Source organism: Petaurus breviceps, unplaced genomic scaffold (assembly GCF_028583685.1).
Source record: "Petaurus breviceps papuanus isolate PSGF00001 unplaced genomic scaffold, PetGlider_PUasm1.0 111, whole genome shotgun sequence".
Classification (NCBI taxonomy): Eukaryota; Metazoa; Chordata; class Mammalia; order Diprotodontia; family Petauridae; genus Petaurus; species Petaurus breviceps.
Window position 1 is genome coordinate 722,699 of NW_027185600.1, and position 21,671 is coordinate 744,369.

At 37.7% G+C, this 21,671-nt stretch overlaps 1 protein-coding gene across 4 annotated transcripts in view; it reads right to left on the bottom strand.

Moving 5' to 3' along the window:
- Positions 1 to 21,671, bottom strand: part of LOC138156969 (thiamine pyrophosphokinase 1-like) — a 481,181-nt gene that overhangs the window by 350,574 nt on the left and 108,936 nt on the right. For 3 of the 4 annotated variants that reach the window (XM_069082419.1, XM_069082421.1, XM_069082423.1), the window contains exon 3: positions 17,790 to 17,864. The exons of the other annotated variant lie outside the window; for it this stretch is intronic. In XM_069082419.1, coding sequence (XP_068938520.1) covers positions 17,790 to 17,864 — 75 coding nt within the window. The remainder of the gene's footprint in view (positions 1 to 17,789; positions 17,865 to 21,671) is intronic. 4 annotated transcript variants of the gene reach the window in all.

Below are 21,671 nucleotides of genomic sequence, written 5' to 3' on the forward strand. Positions count from 1 at the left end.
TAAAGCTCAAATGAGATTGTGGGTAATAAAGGGCTTTGCAAAATCTAACAGGATAATATAAAATCCATGGTCATCACTATCTTATTGAGATTTTGGCACTTTGTTATGAAATAGTCTCTCCTTATATGGCCTGAAGGGTATGAATAATCTCAATTAGATTTTCTCTGCCACTCTGATGTGATTATTTTACATGTTAGGAAAGAAGAATTAATGAAATCAGATACTAAGAATCCAATGGTCATTCCCCTGTAAATAATAAAAAGTAAGTTTTCTTCTTAATGACCTATTTATAGAATATCAATCTGTGAAACTTGTAAACTTGTAGAGATTTTGAAAAGGACCTCTGAAACCAGCGAAGAAGTTTCTGGGAGATGTGGTTTCAGGGAGATATCCTCATCTTCTTCCAGTTTCTTACTTGAGACTGTGGAACTCTTAGGACTGACCTTGGAGACCAGGTAGGAATTTTCTTAAAGACTCAATGGGATTTACAAGATTAGGGAAAGAAGAGCTATGGGAGAAGGATAAAGAGGACAAAGGAAACAGGTGGTAAAGGAGGCTGAGCTTCACCAGGGTGGCTAGCACTTCTGCCCACCAAGGCAAATGGAAAACAGTGAGGGAATTTCCTGGAGCCAAATATTCAGGTGTGAAGTGACAAGTACTTGCTTCCTCCACCTCCACCTTCCAGTGGACAGAACAGAGAGCTTAACAAAGATTCAGAAGGGCTTAAGCTGTTCCAAACATGCCAAGGCTTTCTCCTGGAGGGGAGGGAGAAAAAGCTGTAGGGTAGAATTTCTGGATCTTGTATCACTCCATCACCTCTCCCTCAAGCGTGTGCAGAGATACATCTCTTCAGGGGAGGAGTCAAGGGGGATGATAAAGGAGTACACCAGGTGGAAGGGGAAAAAGTGGTAGCCAATCCTGTCCCATAATGCCCTTTACCTTCTACTGACAAACCTAGAAGGGCAAAGAGGTTACCCTTGGGACAAACTATTACTGTGAAAATTCAATGCATGCTAAAGCTTCACACTGAAAATGTGTATAGAGGCTAATAATCAGGGTATGATAACTCATCAACTTTTATTTCTCAGTCACAAAAGCACCCCTCGCCCCACCTAAAGCAGGGACTGCCTACAGTCCAAAGATGAAGGCTTACATTATCATGAAAAACATGACATAAGAGTCAATTTTTGTACAGCAAAACACATTATTTTAAAGTGTATGTGAACATGTTTTGATGACACCATTGTTGATTTGAAATTGCTAATGGTCCTTCATTCTGTGAACATGTCACATACAAACTTAGGGCATTACAAGAATTCCTTTTGGAAATGAGCTATACACTGCAAATAACCATGGATGGAATTAGTCTGAAAACAGCCAGAGGGCAGGACATTTTCTGGTGTGGTAGATAAGGTTTACCATTTGAAAGAAGAGGAAAAAAAGGAAAAAGAGAAAGGTACATCAGAAAAGATATAATTTTCTAAAAGTTTTCAACTGTTTTCCCCCCAAAGTTTTTATGAACTCCAATTAATACGGAAAAGATCACAGGGGCAGATTTTAGTTTGTTTGCTCTCCTATTTTCACTAGGAAGTAGCAGTTTTTATTCATTATGCACATAGTTTAACATTTCAATAAAAGGTGCTAGTAATAAATGCTAGTTTGTTACAAATGCAGAAACCTCAGGTGTCATATGTCATTCTGTGAGTGTTACTATTTATATTTTCAGGCTTTCTATGAATAGAGAAAGTTTGTAATTTGCATTGAATCTGTTGGGTTTTTTTTTTTCCTCTCAAATTAAAAGCTAGGAGAGCTTCATAGCCCAACTGGGGAAAGAAAAAATAAGATTTGGAATATTGTTTGTCCACACCTGACTTTTTTTTTTCCTGGACGGGTGTGCTAGAGGAAGTTTCTGTGCTATTTAAAACCACTCTACTACATAGCAGTTTTCCAGTTCAGAACATTGCTCTAACTTACTTCTTTGCAAACAGACTTTTAACATAGTAAGGAATCATGGTTGATGGCAAGGAGCTTTGGCAAGCTTTCAAAGGGGCCCAGATAGTTAAATGACTTCTTCAAGGTTACAAAGGTAGTTAAATGACAGGTAGGATTTGAACCAAGGTCTGTGACTCCAAAACCAAAGTGCATTCGTTCTTTCACATCATGGAGTAAGGAAGGAAAATGCACTCTGATTAAGAGACAGGCACTGGGTTCAAGGCTCCTATGCCACCTAGCTGCCTCTGGCATAGGATATACTATCCCCTTCCTCTAAAGGACTGATGAGGGAAAATTAATTCTTAGTGGAGGGTTGGTACCTACAAGACCCCTCAGGAGCCTCTATCCCTCCCCCCACCAAAAAAAATCTACCTAAAACTATCTGAAAATGTGCCCACTTCACTTGGGCACACTACCTGAATTCACATTAGTTGCAATTAATGAGCCTCAACTTTTAAAATGCATGTTCCCCTAAGGTTATTCATAGTTTAGTGTGAATATATTGAACCAGATATTTTTATTGTTGCTCAGTAATTTCAGGCATGCCCAACTTTTTGTGACTTTATTTGTGGTTTTCTTGACAAAGATACTGGAGTGGGTTGCCATTTACTTGCCTACTTCATTTTACAGGTGAGGAAACTGAGGTAAAATGATAAGTGACCTGCCAGAGTTACACAGCTAGGAATTGTCTGGGACCAAGTTCTGAACTCAGGAAGAGGACCTTTCCTGACTCCAGGCCTGGCACTCTAACCATTGTCTCACCTAGCTGCTCTAACACTTAGCTAAGATCAATCTATGCTGAGGAATTAGGGACTTTTATGGCAGAGATAGAAGAGGTAATTTAAAATTTTCAACTACAACATATTCTAAGGTTGAACTTGGTTTTACAGGAGCACAGAAAGGCAGGATGCCACTGGCTTCTTAGGGACAAAGATTCTTAGAAGGAGGAGAGAATATTGGAATAATATGAAATATACTTTCCTATAGAATTTTACCTAGGGCCAGTCATTTGAAATTAAAGAGGAGGGATACTGCTTGGCATGAGTCTCATAACAGAGCAGTAGACATGGTGGCTGTTTTTCTATTGATTCTCTCAAGGGGCAGCAGCTCATGGTGAAAGATGGAATTTCTAACAAAAAGCAAAGGAAAAAAATGCCACAGGCTACTGTACCTTGATCTAATTTATTGATACTAGAGGAAAGGGTGGTTAACTGGGAGAAAAAAAGGGTGAAGCTAACACTGCATATATTTGATTTATTTTTCTACTACATGAAAATAACTAGGAAGGTTATAAGGATGACCTATTAGGATGTCCAATGGATAGATATTTCTGCTTCACAATAGGAATTGTGTTCTCATTCACTGAACTGACCAGCCTACGGTGATTTGGTAGGATTTTGAGATTCCAAAAAAAGAGAGGAAAAAAAATATATCAGGAATAACATCCAGTCACTGAACTTCTGAGATTGTGCCCAGACCACTGAACTACCTCAAGAACTACTAGTTGAACTACTGCCTTTTTATATTCTGCATAACTGAGGCAAGCAATGTAGAAATGAGCTTTTTTCTGGTTGAATATTGAGATTGGCCACTCTACCTAGGCCACCAACAGGTCCCATTTTTATGTAATCAGGAAAGTAAGTCCTAATGAACCTAAGAAAAGCTTTCATGAGGGGAAGGGTTGGTAAAGGAAGCAGGCAGGAGTTATGGTTAGGATTACAGGGTAGTAAAAGAAAAAAAAGTGCACAAACAAAACACTCCTAAAAACGTCAGAAGGACACCCAACAATGCTCCATAGTGAAAAAAAAAATCAGTGTTGTTTTCTCCCCCCTTTCTAGGAGAACCACTTGACTCATAGAAAAGAGGACACAGGGAATCAGAGTGAAACACAGATCTGGTTTAGAGAGCTGTACCCTTGGTTCTAAGGAGCGTTATGGGAACAATGATATTAATATTAACTCTTAGTACAATTAATAATTAATGCCATATTACATTTGCCTAACACTTAGGGCCTTTCAAACCTCTTCCATCTCTATTATTTTGTCCCATGGGGTGCTTAAGAAAGCAAATAATAGGGGAGAGGAGAAAATAATCTGTAGGAGCCCCAAGTACTTCTTTACACTGTCACTTGTATCTCCATCTTCCCTGTAGTTTAATAGTTTGATGCCCCTACAGAGAGCAGTTTACCTTTAAGTCCATTAGGTACCACCAGTGGATTTACCTCAGAATCTTTTGCCTGCCAACTTATGGTCAGCATCTTTTAGCACATTCATCTAACCATCTCTCCATTTAGCAAGCACTTATCAGACAACTACCATGTACTAACAGCCTCATGCTATTCCAATACAAGATGCCCCTCCACTTCCCTGAACAACTGATTAGCCAGAATTGAACTAAGAAAATAAAAATTATGACCATAATGACACATAGGACAGCCCAGACACAAGAACTGTGCCAGGAGAGGAAAATATGTCTTTTCCTTAGAAGAAAACAACTTCTTGGTAGAAGATTTTATAACATTACTACTTGGCATAATTTAGTTTCTGTTCTGTTACTTTAAATAATTGTGAGGATGAATAGATCATTATATCTAATGTCTATTTTTATGAGGGAGAGTCATAGGTAAATAACTTCCTATTCCTTGAATAGGAAGTATGTTCAATGTCACTAGTGCATTAGTATCACCAACAATCAACTCAAATATAGAAACAATGAGCCCTAAAAGGTGCTCCCTTCAAGAAAAGAACGTCAAATCAGCTTCCCAGAAATTACACAAATATGTGGTGAGGAATATGACTACCCTACAACAAAAATTTATTAAGCACTGTAGGGAAAATATTTTATTATTTATTAATACTATATGAACTTAGCTTTATGAGACGAGAAAATTGTTTAAGTAAAAAGTTTACCAATGAGATCAAACTGACCTCACAGATACTAGAGGCAAGCCAGTTGGCTATAAAAAAAATGCTTATTATATCCCTGTACTTTTTTTTTATCTGCTCAGATTTTAATTTGGGTCCACTCAAACCTTGTGTTTTGGGTTCCCCAAATTATATTGAATGTTTATACTAACCTGCTGATATACATCTCAAATTATCCTTCTCTGGAAACTGCCTACTGTCTACATGTAGCCTATCAGGTACCCATACACCCTTGTCTGAACTCCACATACAATAATAATCACAGAGACTTTGTGGGAGAGCTGCAAATTTTTCTGGCTCTTTCCTTTGCCAAATGACTTAATAAAACTCTCTCTAAATCTGTCTCAGGTTTGGAGGTTTGTTCTCCAACTAACAGCACTTATCAGGTACCAAGAAAGAGATAACATATAAGTATACATAAAATAAAAAGAGAGTAGATAGAAACTAAGACATGAGGATAAGTAAGGCATCACCAACTTGAAGGGTCTCAGAAAGCCCTCATGAAAAAAGGGGGAAATGGAGCTGAGTCTTGAATGAAGCCAGAGGCACAGGTGAAAGGACAAGGTATTTCAAGCATGGGAGCCAAAAGTATGGAAGCACAGGGAAAGGGGATGGAGTACTGTGTTTGAAGAAATGTAAGTAGACTATGTAACTCGATTCCAGAGCGCATAGAGTAGTATAAAAGAAAACTGGAAATGTAAAAAGGATCTAAGTTATAAAGAGTTTTCAATGTCAGAAGAGTTTAAATCTTGTCTACAGGTAATCAAGAGTTATCAAAGTCACTGAGAAGGGGAATGACATGGTGAGACCTATGCTTAGGGGAAGGTGGGGAGGGAGAATTCCTTGCCGTTGAGCAAAGACTGGATTAGAGTGGGGAAAGTCAGGGAGGACAACTAAAAGGCTCCTATATGAGAGGTGATGAACCCCTGACCTAGAGTTATGGCTATATGAGTATAAACGGAGAGATGTATACAAAAGACATTATTTGTCAACAGACAACACTGTCTCAGGCACTTTCTCTCTAGCTCAAGGGCAGCATGCCCTAGCTAAATACTTATCTTTCTTCCTGTTACAGTGGCCAGCTGCACCCATAGAATTTAGTAGTTTGACCAGCTGTGTACTGGCTGAAGCAGCTGTGTATATACATTCCTATCATATATATCCTAGACTGTCATATATATACTCCCTAGCTCATTATATATATATATATATATATATATACACACATATATATATACATATATATATCCTGAATCCCTCGTTATGTATGCCGTAGGCTTGGGATATGCTAAACTCCCAACATTCATCTTGTTAAACATGACATTTATAGGTGGCAGCTTGGTCAGCCCTGACCCCTAGCTGACTTGGTGATGTTTCAGGCCTAAAACTACCCCTTCATAAGCCCCCCTTGGGCTATTTCCCAGTGAATTTTGGGCAATAAGCCTACATAGTAAATATTAAAGGTACATGTTCCTTTAAGAACTGACCACTCCTTAATCACTCCCTAATCCTGCCCTGACTCACCTACTTAGCATATTTGGAACTTGTTATACTATAGAATATCCTATATAAACTTTAACTGTACCCCTTTAAGGTTGCAGGTTCCCTAATAACTCTTGTCCACTGTAAAGCTAACAATACATCTTTGCTACATTGACTTAGAGAATGCATGAGTTTGTGAATTCATTCCAGACTGCTTTCCAGGGACTCTAGTTATCGGGGCTCCTGGACTGTCTGAAACTCCTCATCCCCACATCAGTACTCTCCTCAGTCCAGTAAAAGGGAGAATGTGGGGAGAAAGTTAACTGTTTTAGACATACCGAATCTGAGATAAATCTGTAACACTACGACTGAGATGTTATAAACCTCTTTGTGATTTAGTTTAAAAAAAAGATGAGGATTAGATATATAATCATATCTGAATAAAGATCATAAAGGAACGTGTGGGAGCTGATGAAGTCAGTAAGTGAGATAGTAAAAAGCAAGGAACTTGAAACATAGACATGAGGGAGAACTATGGTTAATGGGTATGACATGGATGAAAAGTTAGCAAAGGAAGCTAAGAAAGAACAACCAGAGAGATTCTGAGAAAAAAAGATAATCGAGGAAGTGATCAGTAGTGTCAAATACTGCAGAGAAAACAAGAACTATCAGCGGGGAGAAAAGGCCAGATTTAGCAAAGTTGGATTTGAGAAATTATTCTAAAATTGCAGCTGTAATGTCCATAACCTGGACCTAGTGTACCTAACCATGGAACAGCTGCAGTCTGGTTTTTTCATAGAAGAAATTAATCAGGAAACCAATTTGGTAAGGATTATTTAGTAACTGTCTGTCCTTAATCTTGCCCTCAAGTGACAAGCAGCTGTGGCATATTGGCAGAAGACCAGAATTTTTACTCAGAGAATTTAGTTTCCAATCCTGGTTCTGCTACCTAGCAGTCACTGAGCTAGTCACTATCCCATTCTGGACCTTCATTTCTTTACCTGTAACACAAGTGGGGCTCTAAGGTCCCATATAACTCTAAGATCTATGATCATATGATCCTATGGCAGACAGAGGACTCTGTTGTACTTGATGCTTTTCCAGCTTAGGAGGGGCTGACAAAGCTTTTCCTCTTCAAGTAAAGGCTATGACTGTCCAGGGTCACCTTCATAAAATGCTGAGCTGCTGTGGTGGAAGACTTAAAGAGATGAAAGGTTGAGCCACCGCTGCCCAAACTGGTGACTGAGCAGTAAATAGCCTGGCACATAGTAGGTGCTTAATAAACATTTATCCATTGATTGCTAATTAAATCTCCCAAGACAACTGGGCTATTATTTGTGCCTTCTCCAGAAGAAGAGTCTCTCAGAAGACCAAATCATGTACTTTCTTTCTGAGTTCATAATCCACTAGTTCGGTTAACCAGAGAAAAGGAGGAAGTCCTCATGTAAGTTGGGTGCCCCTCACTCTGATGGGTCTCAATGATACCTTTGGAGGTAATATCCACATTAATAAGATCAAGATAATCTGGAATACAGGAGCAAACTCAGTATCTAAAATCCCTTATACTCGAGACCTTTTTGTTTGTCTGTTTTGGCTCAAGCCCCTAGTTGAGTTAGCTGTATTAGGTTACTTGGTAATGCTCTTATCTTCCAGATAAGCAGTGCTACTTTGGCTTAGAAATGAGACTCCAGATTGGTTACTCAAGGAACCCCTAAAGTGTTCTATCACTGGCCACTATAGAGAATAGGACTAGAACTGGACCTGTGATTCCATTAATATCACCTGAGAGGGACCCCCAGGTCAGGAAACTCCCTCTACCAGGATGGCACCTTCTCTGCAATTTATTATCTTAGAGAGTTACTAAAAACCCTGAGAAGTTAAGTGACTTGGCCAGAGGCATGGCTTGTCATATCAGAAGTAGACTTGAATCCAGAATTTCCTGATTCTAAGGCTGGCTCTCCACCATGACAGTGGTATAACGTGTTTCTCCGGTTAACCATGAGACCTTAGGAAATACTGATTACTATGTGCAAGCTATTATGCTTGGCATTAGGGACAGACAGATGAAAAATTATCACATTCTCTGCCCTCAAGGAGTTTACAATCTCGTATGAAACAATACAATACCTGAGTAACATTAGTCAGAAAAAATAAAAAGGTGACTGAATGGAAGATGAAGTATTCCACAATAAGCGATCACAATAGTTAAAAAAAAGAAAAAGAAAAATAGGTGCAGCATGTGTGAGGCAGCAGAAATGGTGAGAATTGTAGTTCAAAGGACAGAGGAGAAGACTAAAAATCTTTGGGACATTTAGCAGTGGCAAGATCTAAGGCATAACCATTTAGCTAAAGCAGCAAGTGAAAAGAAGTTTACTGGAGTTGAAGACATAGAGAAGACATTGCTGGGTGATAGTTATAGAACCCTGGTCTGAGAGAAGCACCAGGGAACAGAGAGTTAAGGGGTTCTCTACATTTTATATGGCTTCCCTTCTAGGTTTCAGGTCTCTCTCAGAAAAGGCTGATCACCTATAATCTCGTCACAATGCACAACTATTCAGCTTGTGATTCACATACTCAACACCTTCTCAGCTCAGGTTCCACTCCCCAGAGAACAGAGTGAAGGAGCAATAAACTTCTCCCAAAGCCTTCCTTTATGAAGGACTCAGAACTTCTCAAGCAATAATTCATTTTCCATCAGGAGTTCTCCTAGGCTTTAAGTCTCCAGAACCAATGCTCCTTTAGGTCACCCTCCCACTCTTCTTCTTCCTTTGCTGTACATCTTTCTCTATTACAGAGTAATCTCCTTGAGGGTACGGAGTGTCTCTCTCTTTATTTCAATCTCCAGTGCTTGGAAAAGGGTACTTAATAAATGTTTATTATTGTTCAGTTGGGTGCAATTCTTCAAGACGCCATTTGGGGTTTCCTTTTTTTTTTCCTTTTTGGAGGGGTGGGGTTTTCTTAACAAAGACACTTGAGTGGTTTGCCATTTCTTTTTCCAGCTCATTTTACAAGTGAGGAAACTGAGGCAAACAGGGTGAAGTGACTTGCCCAGTGTCTGAGGTCAGATGTGACCTCATGAACACAAGTCTTTCTAATTCCAAGTCCAGTGCTCTATTTATTGTGCCACTGAAAGTACATTGAATTAAATTGGTTTTTCCTCCTTTCCCAAAGAGTTGAGGAAGTAGAACAAAATTTAATTCAACATAAATTGATTAAACAGTTACTGCAAAAGCTACTAATTTACATTTTTTTGTCAGAGGGAAGGCAAAGCAATTGGGATTAAGTGACTTGCCCAAGGTCACACAGCTAGTAAACGTGTCAAGTGTCTGAGGTGGGGATTTAAACTCAGGTTCTCCTGACTCTAGGACCTGTGCTCTATTCACTGCACCACCTAGCTGCCCCCAAAGCTACTAATTTAAATAAAACATGCAGCTGCTACCCTCCAGGAGTTTATAATCTAGAAAACTTGCTTACAGAGAGCTTTTGTGGAAGTGAAATAATCTAATTAATAGGGTACAGATGGGAATTAGCACTATCAATATTTGTGAATTAGAGTATAATTGTCTGCATGGCAAATTGTGAAGAAAAACTGTAATAATGTAAAGAAAGACAGTAATGTGGAAAAATAAAAATTCTCTCTAACCTCAAACCAAATCTGCCATGACAGATTAAAAAAACCAATTCCTCAAAAGCATAATTAAGAGCTCTTACACATATTGCCCTTTGCAATTAACTTAGTGCTTCCCTCACAACAGGCCTAGAAATTACGCGGTGAAAGTAGTCCTATCCCTGTGTTAAAGAAGAGGAAATGGAGGGGCTAGTACTGAATTATACAGCTAGGCAGTGTTGATTCCAGACCATGTCTTTAAAGACCCATGTGTTTAAACATCAAGAGTAGTCTAGTCTATTACAGCCTTGACAACAGAAACAGTATAGAGTGGTTGAAAAAAGGCTAGATTTGTAATCATAAAGTTAAATCCCAGAAACCATCTGTGTGTTTTTATGTAACTTAAACTTTCTGCCTCAGTTTCTTCTTCTGTCAAATGACAGCATTGGACTAAATGGCCTCCAAGCTCCCTTTTAGTTCTAAATCAATCATCTTTCCAGCATGTGATTGGATGAGATACCATTATAGCCAAAGGAATAACTTTAGGGTAATGTAAGTACCAAAGGAAAGATTTATTTTTGTTAAACTAATATCTCAAAGGTTCATTTACACCAGTATGGCCCTTTTGCAGCTCCTTAAATATTCTTTCTATTTTTTTTTCAAAATGGGACATATATTCTCTGGCAGTCTTATTTACAGAGATTGAAGCTTGTACATAACAGTTTTGTTCAGCAGACCTTAACCAAACATGCAAATTGCTCATTAGATCCCAGTCACAGTATTCACTTAAAATGTGCTCAAAAAATAAGTTCAGCATGGAAGACTACACCAAAAATAATAAAAATACCATCAGCAGGGTAGCTCTATAAGGAGGGTTATATGTCTAACTATTACCACACACTTAAGGCTATTTCAGTACTAAGATAATCACTGATAGGCTAAGGGCTTGCTCCCAGCTTACCAGAACCTACAAAAGCTTGTGGAAATGTAGGCCAAAAGGAAAAAGGTGGGCAGGTCCTACCACCTGGCAATGTCCAGTCTGAAGTAAACACTGCTTCATTGCTGGCCTGCATCTACCTGAATGGCATGAACCATGAACTCTCCTATCTGAGAATTTCTTCTCAACCAGCAGGATCCCAGAAAACTAGTCACATAATGAAATGAGAGCCTTACTGGGGGATCCAGCTATCGAAATTCACCTACATCCTGGCCATAGGTCTAGCTCTTTTGCATGTATCCATAATTAATATTTTCTCCCCAATTTGTCCTATGTCCTGCAGTTCCCTCCCTGGGTATCTCAAATTATTACATCAGTAAGCACTTCTCCTAGATCATTCATGCTTGTTGCAAATGTCCCCGTCAAAATTTCAAGCCTGGGAAATTTTGCCAGGATTTCACCTAGCCAGTGGAATTTCTCTCCCAAAACAGTAATACAGAGAACAACAATATCCACATATTTTATTTTCTGTTCTCACACACTGGCAGGCTTCTTTCCAAATACTTGAAAGCAACAATTATTGAGATCTAAAAGCTCCATAGGATTCCAGCTCCCAAAACACTAATGCAACAATTTCTTATTATTATTTCCCGAACAAGAAAATCAAACCAAACCTATAAATCTATAAATAAACAGCTCCCTATAGGAGTCCTTTTCTAGGACTCATCTTCATTTAGTAAAAGGTGCATTCTCAAAAAAATAAGGTAACAATTATCAGGAGCTTTTCTGATATCTGGTTGTAAGGAAGGCCTATTTAGCAACTTGTGGTAAAGAACTGAAGCAGTAACACTAAAGGCTTAAGTTTTATTTATCTAACACAGTTAGAATGATAGATTTTGATCCCGCACAACATTTCAAAGATTATATAGCAGGACTGGGCTTAGAAATAAATGCCTTTATGGACTGCTATAGGCACTGTACTTTGGGGAGGAGAACATGGCGGATTCCCCTCAATGTTTCCCCATACTGTGTTTCCACTCAGCACGCTGCTCAAGAAGTCCTTCAAACACCAGCAGAATAAATTGTGCACTTCAACTGAAATGGTCCGCCATGGGGAATGGCCCTTTACTTTTCAATAACAAAACAATTTCAGAGAAAGGAAAACCGCTGTTGAAAATGAAAATGCCAGTGTTTCAGAAAAGGTCATTTCAGACAAAGTTGCACTGATTTGGAATGCAGGAGGATGGTCTGGGGAATTAAGCCATCTCAACTCTAACAAAGGTAGGGGGTGGAGTTCATCACTGGACACACAAGTCATTATTTAGATCCTCTGCTTACCTTTTCTAGTCTCATGGAATACTCCAAATTTGGTTTAATCAATCCTACTTCTTTCTTCCACTAAGAATACTACTTGGAAAAGGTAGTAAGAATTGTTCAATTTCATAGGTAAGCAACTCATTCTATTAAGTTCTAACTACACCAAAGTGGAAAATATTAATGCCTTGACCACATAAAAGTATCTCTAGTTGTTTTTGTTCTTAAGATAATTAGGTCAGTAAACATAATTGGAAAGCTTTCTGAGAAGAAAAGACACTAGAAGCCAACTCTCTCCACTTCCTTGCAAGGGAGGAAACCCATGACTTTAGATCACTGCATGTAATATCAGGTTTAGAGAACTCACTAGCCTTACTGAGATTTTTTTTTCTTCTGCTTTTAAAATTCTTTATTATAAGGAGAGAATATGAGGAATGATACAGTGGGAAATGTATGTGATGCAAAAACAAAATATATGCATAAAAATTGAAAAACATGGAAGGGAGTTGGGAAGGATCTCCTTCAATGGAATAAGTAAGATCTCATTAAAAAAAAATTAAATTAAATTTTAAAAAAATTCAATTGAAACCCTAACCTCTAGAGCAGTGGCTTAATAAATGCCTGCTAAATGAAAGATGAATTGGGAAGTTCCTTAGTGTTGACCAGTTATTGAGTACACAGAAGTGAAAAAGGATGTACATGAACCAAACATGAGTTTACAATCACCACTATTTAAATGAATTTTCTTGTTTTGAATAATCATCTGAGGTACCACCAGTATTAAATGCACAGCTTGTGACACAATGGATCAAGCATAAGCAGGGAGTCAGGAAGATCAAAGTTCAAATCTGGGCCCCATACACTTACTAGCTATGTGAACCTGGGTAAGCCAATTAACCTCTGTTTCAGGGTGGCTAGGTGGCGCAGTGAATAGAGCACAGGCCCTGGTGTCAGCAGGACCTGAGTTCAAATCCATTCTCAGACACTTAACACAAAAAATAGCCATGTGACCTTGGGCAAGTCACTTAATCCCAATTGTCCTCCAAAAAGAAAAAAAATTAACCTCTGCTTCTTTCAGTTTCCTAAACTATAAAACTGGAATAAAAGCACTGCCAACATGGTAAGAAGATTGTAATCAAATAATCAAAGGAAACAGTATTTCTAAAAACTGATTAGTACCATTCCTGGTACACAGTAGGGGTTTAATAAATACTTATTCCCCTTCACATACTATGAAGGCTGCCAGACAATAGCTGGGTATAAATTCCAAATGTACAGGAGTTTGAGTTCATTGGAAAAGCCTGGGCCTGTGTAATTTTTCATATCTATCTTCTTAGCACCTACATAAAAACTGAAGGGTTTCAACAAATGTTTAATGGAATTGATGGAAATTTTAAAAGGAGGTAGAAACTGACAATACAAAGGTGGAATTTCAGTTGCTGAACCCTATTAATTGGTGTTTCTCAAAATAATAGTAATTTTATTTGTACTTATGTAGTGCTTAAAGGTTACAAAGCATTTGCATTATCTCATTTAACTCTTAACAACATGGCTCTTAATTAAGAAGTTATGATTAGCCCATTTTATAGATAAGGAAACTGTAAATCCCAGACGATGAAGGATGTAGCCATGGTCATGCAGATGGCAACTAGCAGAGGCAAGACTCAGGTCTTCTGACTTCAAGTCCACACTTCCTCTTAAATTATTCAAAAGGGGATATTTCTTTAGAAAAAATTGAAATGATATCTGAGAATGAAACAGAGTGGTAGTAGAAGAAGTAGCAGTGAACGTGGCAGTGGTGGTGGTAGTAATAGTAATAATAGCTAGCTAGTATTTATATATTTTGCAAATTTATTATGCCATTTGACCCCCAGAGCTCTATCCACGACACCACTTAGCTGCGGGAGAACCCCGTTATAATACTGGCATCAAAGAATGAAAACACTGTTTGTCAGGCTTTCTGCATAATAGGAAGTATACAATAAAACCTCTGTTGATTAAGAGAATAAATTCCAGTCACATACTTTGTTAAGATACTACATAATCAGAGTGAAATGAAAAAGAGAAAGCACAAGGATGCATTCTGGAATGAGAGGAAATATGGAGAGGAAAGACTTGCAAGACCAATTTCAACTGGGCAAAAAAAATTCTCTAAGCCATGGAAAAAGTCATTCCTAAATGTAAAAAGCTCCTTATCCAATAGTATCTACTAGGAATTGCACAAAGTGCTCATAACCCAAAAGAAAGGGGAAGATTGTCCCCACATTTTCTCATGTCAAATTTCACTTTTCTACTATTTTAACAATAAAAAGTCACATCTCCCTAATATTTTCATTCAGTGGCAGAGAGAGGACTTGGGACTAGAGATGTGGGTTTGATTAACATCTCTGTCACAATTTAGTTTTGTGATTTTGAGCTAAATTACCTAAACATTCTGAGACTTAATTTACTCACCTATAAAAGAGGGGTGAAACAAAATACCCTAAATGCTTTATTTTTAGGGCAGCCCAATTAGATTTGGGCAGAGGCAGCTAAACCATACAGTAGATAAAGCACTGGTCCAGACATCAGGAAGACCGGAATGAAAAGCTGACCTGAGGCACTAGCTGTGAGATTCTTAACATGCCTCTTCACCTCCTGGTTTCCTCAACTGTAAAAGGGGGATAATAGCACCTGCCTTGTATGAGAATACATTAAGATAATTGTGAAAGGGGCAGCCAGGTGGCACAGTGAGCAAGAGCGCCGGCCCCGGCGTAGGGAGACATGGGATCGGTTCTGGCCTCAGATACTTGGCCACCCACACAAAAATAACTGGCCGTGTAACCTTGAGCAAGTTACTTAAACCCAATTGCTTTAAAAAAAAGATAATTGGAAAGTACATAGTAGACGCTAAATAAATGCTTGTTTCTTTATTTTATATTTTTTTCCTTTATAACTCTACATCATCAGATAAATATAAGCAATTATTGTCATTATCATCATCATTAAAAACAATACCTTTTAGCATTATGGATATGACCAAGTTATACTAAACCTGCATGTTGTTTTTTTTTTTAGTTCAATACCAGAGCCCTAAAGCTTAGGGAATGAGCTACTCTGGGAGCACACGGCTTCAGACTGCAAACAATACGCACCAAACATATTAATATGCTTTTTCTTTAAAAACTGATCCCCTTTGAATAAGAAAAAAAAAAGACTCATTAACCTGTAGTTTGTCAGTAGGAGAGCCAGCATGGTGTAATGAAAGGAACAACATATTTAAAAAGAGAATCTGGGTTCAAATCCTGGATCTGCTAGGACCTGAGGGAATCATGGACAATTAGATGGTACAGTGGACAGAGCCCTGGATTTCAAGTCAGGAAGATATAAGCTTGAAACCCGACTCAGATATGAGCTCTGTGACACTGGGAAAGTCTCTACTAGATTCAGTTTTCTTTTCTGTAAAATTGGGAAAATAACAGCACCTATTCCACAGTATAACTGAGAGGATAAAATGAATGTAAAGTAACATAAAAGCAAGCTATTAATTCATCATTAATTTGTCTCCATCAATAAAATGAGTTTGAATTAGATCTCTATGATTCCTCCCAGTTTCAAAATGATTCCTTCCAGTTTTAAAATTTTAAATGACACACTGACTTACGTTTATCTACTATTTTTCTACTAAGGGAAGCTAAACAAAACTACACTGCACCTCTCACTCTCATATGAGAGCTACATTCCAAATATTGGTACAATCAACTTCTGTTCCTACAGCAGTAAAGACAGTCTGGCAGTGGTTTTGTACTTTCAATATTAGTGGGGTCTTCCAAAGATTATGTTCTGCTGTCTCAAATTACAAGAATCCAGAGAACCGCCCCCCCCCCATGCCACAATGTGGCATCAGAGTAAGATTCGGATGGAGTAGAGGTACCATGATACTGTGAAGAATGATTATTAATAACCAATATCTTAGAAAGATTCAGTGCTTCCCCACCCCACCCCCTTTTCTCTTCCAAAGTCTTGGCTTTAAGTTCATTTTTTTTTAATCAGAAGGAAGCTGATGATGAGATGAGTGGACTCTCTTCATCCTAGTTAGCCCCCACCCAAGCTAGCAAGGAATTTAAAGCAGGAAATACACTGTTCTACTCAAGTTTCTTTTGTCTAGATAACCCAAGGCTGGAAGAGGTCTGGTAAAACTGGGGGTGGTCTGATTTGAAGGCATTTTTTACATTTTCTCTATAGAAGGGTGAAACAATGATGGAATGGCTGACATCAGCCTCTGTTGGGAAGGTACATAAACTGTACAACCAAATCTCAAAGGGAGCTCAGTTTTGACTGCAGCTCTGCATGCAGGCTCTGCCTGCTTTGATAGAAATAACCTGCTACTGTTTGCCTTTCTTAGACCGAATTCTGAACAATACAAACAATAATACAAATCCAAGATTTACAATGTCAGGCTTTGGTTTTTGCTGCATCTGGCAATAAGACTACATACAGTTGATTATCATACATTGAGTTGTTTCAGTTAAGAATATCATTGGACAGGGCTAGTTGTGTTACATGAACAACAGTGAAAGAAAGAGGGCAAATAATATTACCAAAAATGTGTAAAGGTCTAATATCCCAGATTACTTTAGCCTTGTGCCCCCACCAAAAAAAAAAAAAAAACAACCCTTCAAAATGGACTGAATGACCTGATATTCCTAAAATACTACTTTACAAATATATGCATACAGTTAATGGCAACACAAGTTACAAATATTCCTACACAATAATATAACAGGAGAGGGTCCAGGAAGATTAAAGAATCATATCTTTCAACCCAAGATATTGTAAGTCATATAAAAGCATACTGACCAATGAGGTCCCTTTTTGAAGAGACTTTTTTGTTTTTTACTTTTTTTACTTTACTTTTGTTTTTTACTTCAAGAGGGATTCTAATATTTCTTTGGGACCCTACAAACCATCTAATAATCTCTCCTAGAATTAGTAGTCCTATACAAACAGCATAGTGAGGAATGGTAGAGAAAATTTATTCACGTTTTCTTAAACTTTGTGCGTCAAATCTACCACAGGGGAAAAGCAGCCCACTAAGTAGAATTATTCCATTTTCAACTTTTTTTTAATTCTCCAAATGCACTAATCTATGTTTCTATTCCTTTTATAAAAGCTTATACCTTGATGTTGCCAAATTTGAAACATCTGGATGTTTGTTGGGGGTTTTTTTTGGCTTATATTGTTGCCATCTCATTAGGAGCTCCAGTTAGAAACAAAGAATAAAGTAGCCTAATGCGTCAGTAAAATAACAGCATCAGGTTCCATGCTGTGGACACTGTTTTATAGATGGAACAGCTTCACAATAAGGTCCTTTTGGTAGATCAGTAATTAAACCCCCTTGAATGGCATCCATAGGAGATTGACTTAAGCTTCGAATCTTTGAATCTTTTTAATGACCTACTGAGATTCCACTATAGTCCCATCATTTTAGCTGTGCCTTGATAACCATGACAAAAAGCAGACCATCCAATAACAAACCCAATTATAATTATACCTTTGCTCCACAGATGATGAAAATGATTTCTGTCCAAAGGTTGGTTAAGGATCAATAGACAATATTTCAAATTCCCTAAGGAGAAGGAGAAAAAAAAATGAACTGATTATTTTTCTTCTCCATTTTGGTCTTAGTAACATTCTATTTCAAATCATTTATTGTTTGTTCAAAAAAAAAAAAACAGTCCTAAAGCATCCACAATCAATTTTTTAAAGGCACTGAAGATTAATAGGATCCACTTTGCCATATGATATTTTCAATATTTGACTTTAATTTCAGTCCAAATGAGAAAAAAAGAAAAACCCTAAAGTTTCTGTTTGTATTTCCGAGTTAATTCTCTATAACCCAGTGTGCAAATTATCATCACTGTAGATGATCTACTATTCAAGGAGTAAATTCTCCAACTTATTACCTAGGTTCACAGGATCGTGCCCATACTTCCCAAAAGCTTTCTTTTCTCATGGGAGATACCACAAAGTCTTTTAATTAAAACTTTATTTCCTTGTTCTTTTCCATTATTCTAGTCTAAAGATGGTAGTTAGACAAAGAAAAGCTAAGGGCAACAAGAAACTAAAAACTTACTATGCATTTTCTTAAATATGTTGATACTTGATATTAATCTCAATCCACTGTTTGCTCTCCATTTAAACCAAAGGAAATTTTTAAGATAGTGGAAGTGAAATTTGGGGGAGGAGACAGGAAATGATAATTTTAAGAGACACTACAAACAAAAAGTCAATAGGACATGGAGACTGATAACATCCAGTGAGGGAGTATAAGGAATGTAGAGGATGAAATGAAAAAAGCAAAAATGGAGAATGACTAAAAAGGTTTTGAATCTAGGTTAAGAAGAAGAAGGATGATAATGTTGAAAGTTTTTTTTTTTTAATCTGAAGCAAAGGGGCAGCTAGATGGCGCAGTGAATAGAGCACTGGCCCTGGAGTCAGGAGGACCTGAGTTCAAATATGACCTCAGATACTCAACACAAAACTAGCCATGTGACCTTGGGCAAGTCACTTAACCCCAATTGCCCTACCTTCTGCCCTCCAAAAAGCCAAAAAAAAAAATTCTGAAGCAAAAAAGTTTTATGGGAAAGATAATTAGTTTGGTCTAAAGATAATTTGGTTTTAGGGGTCAATGAGGTGTCTAGCATGATGCCTTGCACATAGTAGGGCCTATAGAAACAAAGTAAATGGATCATAAAGCCTACAGCAAATGACTGTGATCCCAGTAGTGTAGAAGTGGAGGTTATTTGGCCAAAGGAAAGGAGGGCTGTGAAGAATGGGTACAAAGATCTGAGGCAAAACTTTGAACAGTTGCTATAGGGAATTTGCCAGGGAGATGAATTAAAGGATTGAGTAGTAACAGGGAAGGCCAAAAGGAGATTAGAAAGCATGAATTTGTATTGAGTCCAATCAGCCCACTTTTATTACTTTTCCTATCAAGGTCTGATGGTGTGAAACTAGAAACAGAGAAAAGTGTGGTGATGACCCAGAGTTAAAAATTGTCATGTCAAGATGTCAAAGAGTAAGGAATGTCAAGGAGCTAAGCCGTATAAAGAGAGCTCAAGAGCTGAAATCATGAGAGCCCAAGAATCAAAAGGAGATTGAGGAAAAAATGTGCATTAAATACCCTTATATTTTTCCCTACTCTAAGATCACTTCTTTTTCTCCAATTCTTTTGCTTTTTGAATCCACATTTCTCTAACTCATACTCTACTATGGTAACCAAGAAAAGCATCACTATCTATGTGAAAGCATTTTGTAAAGTATAAAGCACTTATACAAACTATAATTGTTAATACTGTTATTAATGATATCGAGTTGTCTATCTTAAATGAATACTCTGAAGAACAATGTCTGACATTTAATTATGTTAGGCTTTGTGCATGGACTATTTTAAGCATATATACTAAAATATAATCTCCTTTCCATTGTATAAACATTAACTATTTATTAGTAAAGATGTTCTCTGAAATGGATCATCCTTTTACCAAAAGTTCAAAAGGTTTCTCACTCACTCTCAGAGGCCTTAAAACAACAAACAACACTACCAAAAAGGCACATGCACATGGAAGAAAACACATACTTCTGCATCTAGGATGACCTAGATTACTACTATTTGAAGGGCCCTGGAACCATCTCCAATTACCTACCATATCACCTGGTCTTTGGGTCCTGGTCATCTTGTCACCAACATTTAGTTGACCTTGGTGAAAAAATCACTAATCTTCTGTGGACTTCAGGACAATGAAAGATTCCAAGTCCAAGTCTCCAAGTCCCCTTACATATCTAAAACATCCTGGCCTCTGGTTTTGACATATGATTCTCAAAAGATTAGAGTTAGGATCAATTCCATTTGACACTTTTGTAAATTATTTGGGAGAGGATACCCAGTGAAATTTTCAGATTCACAGTTTAATTAACCTCTCCTAGATAAGATAGCAATGCCAAGTTAAAATCTGAAATATCTCCCTTAATGCCTATCAAAATGTTTTACACATTATAGGCATTTAATAAATGGCTGTGGAATGAATGAATAAATGAATACACATTTTGAAATTAGATGACATTTATACATGTAAGTAGAAATGTGTTAATACATAATACTGCAAAGGACATACTACCTAGCATTAGAGAGCAGATCATTATACTACAAACATCAAGATAGATATTTTAAAGTAGAAAGTTGAAACAGAAAAATCATAATAGTTGAGGGTTGCAAAGTGATCTATGGTACATACAATAAGAGCAAAAGGTTCTAGCATACTTAAAGCATGCAGAATGTCTCCCTCACAACAAGATGGTGAAATATACAGCCTTGGCATTATGACCTCCATTTCACTGATAAGGAAATTGAGGCCTGGAGAAATTAAATGATTTGCCCACAGGTACCCAGTTATTAACTGGCAGAATCAGATTTCAGCCTAGGCCTCCTAATGTTAAATCTAGTGCTTTATTCAAGTACATTGTCTTTTTCCAAAGATATTGTAGACATGAATTCAAAAAGTCAACCACCAATAAAAGTAATCGTTACAAGGTGTCATGATAAATCTTGTACAGAAGTTGCAAATTACCTGGAAGACAGGCAGAATGAAGTGAAGAGCATGGGCATCTGAACATCTATAGAAAACTGCTCTAAAAAAAGCTGATAACCATTTCTGAAAATCTGCTTCTTTAAACTAGATGTTATAATAGTATTATACATAATTTGCATGGGGGAGTAGGGATGAACATGCATTTATTAAGCAACTGCTATGTTCCAGACACTGCCAAGCACTTTACAACTACCTCATTTTAGTGTAACAAATCAAGGCACGGGTTTCTAAAGTATACTGGAACTTTTTATAGAAAAGTGTCATCTCTTTATATGCTGATAGGCCTTGGGCTAACTATGACTTAGGAAAGACATGAGGAGACCATAATTTAATTTTTCTAGAAGACCTTGTCTAAGTGAACTCCTCCAGCCAAAAGGGCTGGAAAAATTCTGGGTTGTAACAGACTATGATTGGTGGAAAACACAGTAACTCCAAAATCCAGCAGCAAAGCTAAGAGACCCCTTCCATGAAATAAGGTGGAATGGCTAGTAGGTGAGTTAAACATGGTTGCAAGATTAGTCAGTGCAAAGACTCACTGGTTTCCATTAATATGGAGTGACCACAAAACCCAAATCATCTGCAACAAACTTGTATTTGAAAGCAGTGCACTTGTTCACCTTGAGCCATATGCAGCAGCTTCCAGAATGTATGGAGATCAGAAAGAACTCAAAAGTGACCTAAATAGACAGTGTGATGCTCCTCTGGCCCCCACAGCCAAGTAACTGTTAGGCACACTCAAAGAGTAAGCTAATCAACCTCCAAGAGAAGGTAAATTGGGCAAGAGG